We start from the raw sequence: 2,191 nt of genomic DNA, 5'->3' as shown, positions 1-2,191 counted from the left end.
GATAAGGGTTTGAGAAGATGATGGTATGTTTTATGAAATATTTTGAAAGGCACCTGTACTGTACTTTTATTTTCCTTGTTATTTTGTTTAATTCAGTGAAAGGATGTTATAAAATGATAATAAATAAATAAGATATACAATTATAAGGATTTTATGAATAGGAAACGGGGGAAAACATAATAAAAGAGGTAAAAAAAATGAGCAAGCGTATAAAAGGAAAAATGTTAAGGACGTAGAGAAGATAAAGATAAAAGTGTTTACAAAGAGAGGATAAAAGTGTTTTAAACATGTATGCAAAGAGACAGTATTGCAAGCCGCAGTGTAAAGTCTATGTACAAAAGAATGCAACAAGAAAAGATGGAGAAGAAGGAAGAGAAGAAGATAAAAGTCATGAAGCTGGGAATGAGAAGGAAATGGGGGATAATAAAAGGAATGAGAAAGGAAAATGTGGAGACGATGAAATGAGGTAAGAGAAATTTGCAAAATACGTAGATGAAATGACGATACATGACTTAGAAGGAAGAAGGAGAATAAAAAGAAGATAGAGAACGTAAGATTAAAAAACATAGACAAGTGATTCAGGAAGAAAAAAGGAAAAAAATAGCAATAACAGTACAGAGTGATAACAGCAAAACTCACAAACGAGCTCGAAGATTGGATTCGGAAACCATTTTCTTGAGGCTTCTGAAACTGGAGTTCGATCCTTTTCGCTGGTTCGTGCCGGAGGTGGAGGAGGCGGAGGTGGTGGAGGAGGCAGCCGGCGGCACCTTGCCCCTGCTGGAGGCACGGTTGACACGAGCGGTGCTCAGCTTAACCTGTGGGTGGAGGTCAGGTCAGTCGAGGCGGTTGAAAGGCTGCCGGGTCGATATATTTCATGACGTCACGATCATATGTCATTCAAGAAGTGGTCTCGGACTTGACAAAACGTTTACGGTCAGGCACGAATGACAGACAGTTAGCTCTTGACCTATGACATGCCACCATTAGAACATCAATCATCCACATAGGTTTAACATTAATGTCTCTTAATTATGTGTTTTCCACCCCTTGGTTATATAAGCTATCTAATTACTTCAATCTACGTTGTATGTTTTATATTTTCTAGAAGTGTTCAGATGCATGCGTTGTTATATATGTCTTCCCTGAAAAAATGTGTTGTGTAACTGTAAGTGTATCTTCATTACTCTGTCATGCCAATAAGGTGCTCCTTATCGATGTTAGTGGTAAGAGTGTGCGAATGTGCGTATAAACACTAGTATGCATGTAAATAAAACACACAGACTTATCCTTCTAGATAAAACACATAAACTTATCCTTATAAGTACAGAAAACATTCAGGTACTACAAATAAGAACTTCTATTGACGGTGTCCAACCTTGTGCTTGATAGAGCACTTGCGTGACAGAATGACATGCAAAGCAGTAACCCAGCTTATGATGAATGAAGCCTCGGTCATGCAACTCAGTCTAGATCTCCTGCACTACCATCGGCTCATAAAATCACCTTATGCACAATGCAAGGTTAATTTCAGAAACAATACAAGACTACTATACATCACTATATAAACTCACACACATCTGCCCATACATGCAGTCTATATAAGTACATTCGTATAGATGATACATGTATGGGATATTATTTAGCTTCCTAGAAACACAAACGAAATCATACACATATTCGGCAGCGGTAACAACCACATATACAACGAGCGAGACAAATTGATAACGCAACGGTCACAACAAACAGGTTTAAATCGAAACAATTGTATTTGCATGCACTAGGACAAATAAACACAGAGGAAACAACGAAATAAACACTCTTCAGCTATGTTTTATTTTGAGATTTTTTCATGATTTATGACGAGTTACGAAAAAAAAATATCTGCAACACATTAAATGGAGGTATGACAGACACACCATTGATGACAATAGAGTAACAGTGATGCACCTTTAAGATCGCATGCTTGGTGACCAGCTCTCAAAAGCTCTCAAGTAACTTAGCTGAGGAGCAATTTAGGACCACGAGTGAGTGAGTAAAACACATTTGTGACCTGCGGAGGAGGTGGCAACACGGTGCTGAACTTTTTTTTCCTCATCAGTGCTCTCCTGATGACCTGGGTATAGAGATACATGGATTAAACTGCTTCCTTGATGGTATGTTTATATGCGAATGAGTCACGCATACGCACGTA

The 2,191-nt window shown here is 38.2% G+C and overlaps 1 protein-coding gene across 1 annotated transcript in view; it reads right to left on the bottom strand.

Moving 5' to 3' along the window:
* Nucleotides 1-2,191, bottom strand: part of LOC119581950 (G-protein coupled receptor moody-like) — a gene marked incomplete in the record, with an annotated part of 84,922 nt that overhangs the window by 5,122 nt on the left and 77,609 nt on the right. The window contains 2 exon segments of the mRNA XM_037930130.1: nucleotides 640-815; nucleotides 2,051-2,113. Of these exon segments, the coding sequence (XP_037786058.1) occupies nucleotides 640-815; nucleotides 2,051-2,113 (239 nt within the window).

This window comes from Penaeus monodon, chromosome 15, assembly GCF_015228065.2.
Source record: "Penaeus monodon isolate SGIC_2016 chromosome 15, NSTDA_Pmon_1, whole genome shotgun sequence".
NCBI lineage: Eukaryota > Metazoa > Arthropoda > Malacostraca > Decapoda > Penaeidae > Penaeus > Penaeus monodon.
The sequence above is the reverse complement of the archived record's forward strand: the minus strand, read 5'-3'. Positions and strand labels throughout refer to the sequence as shown.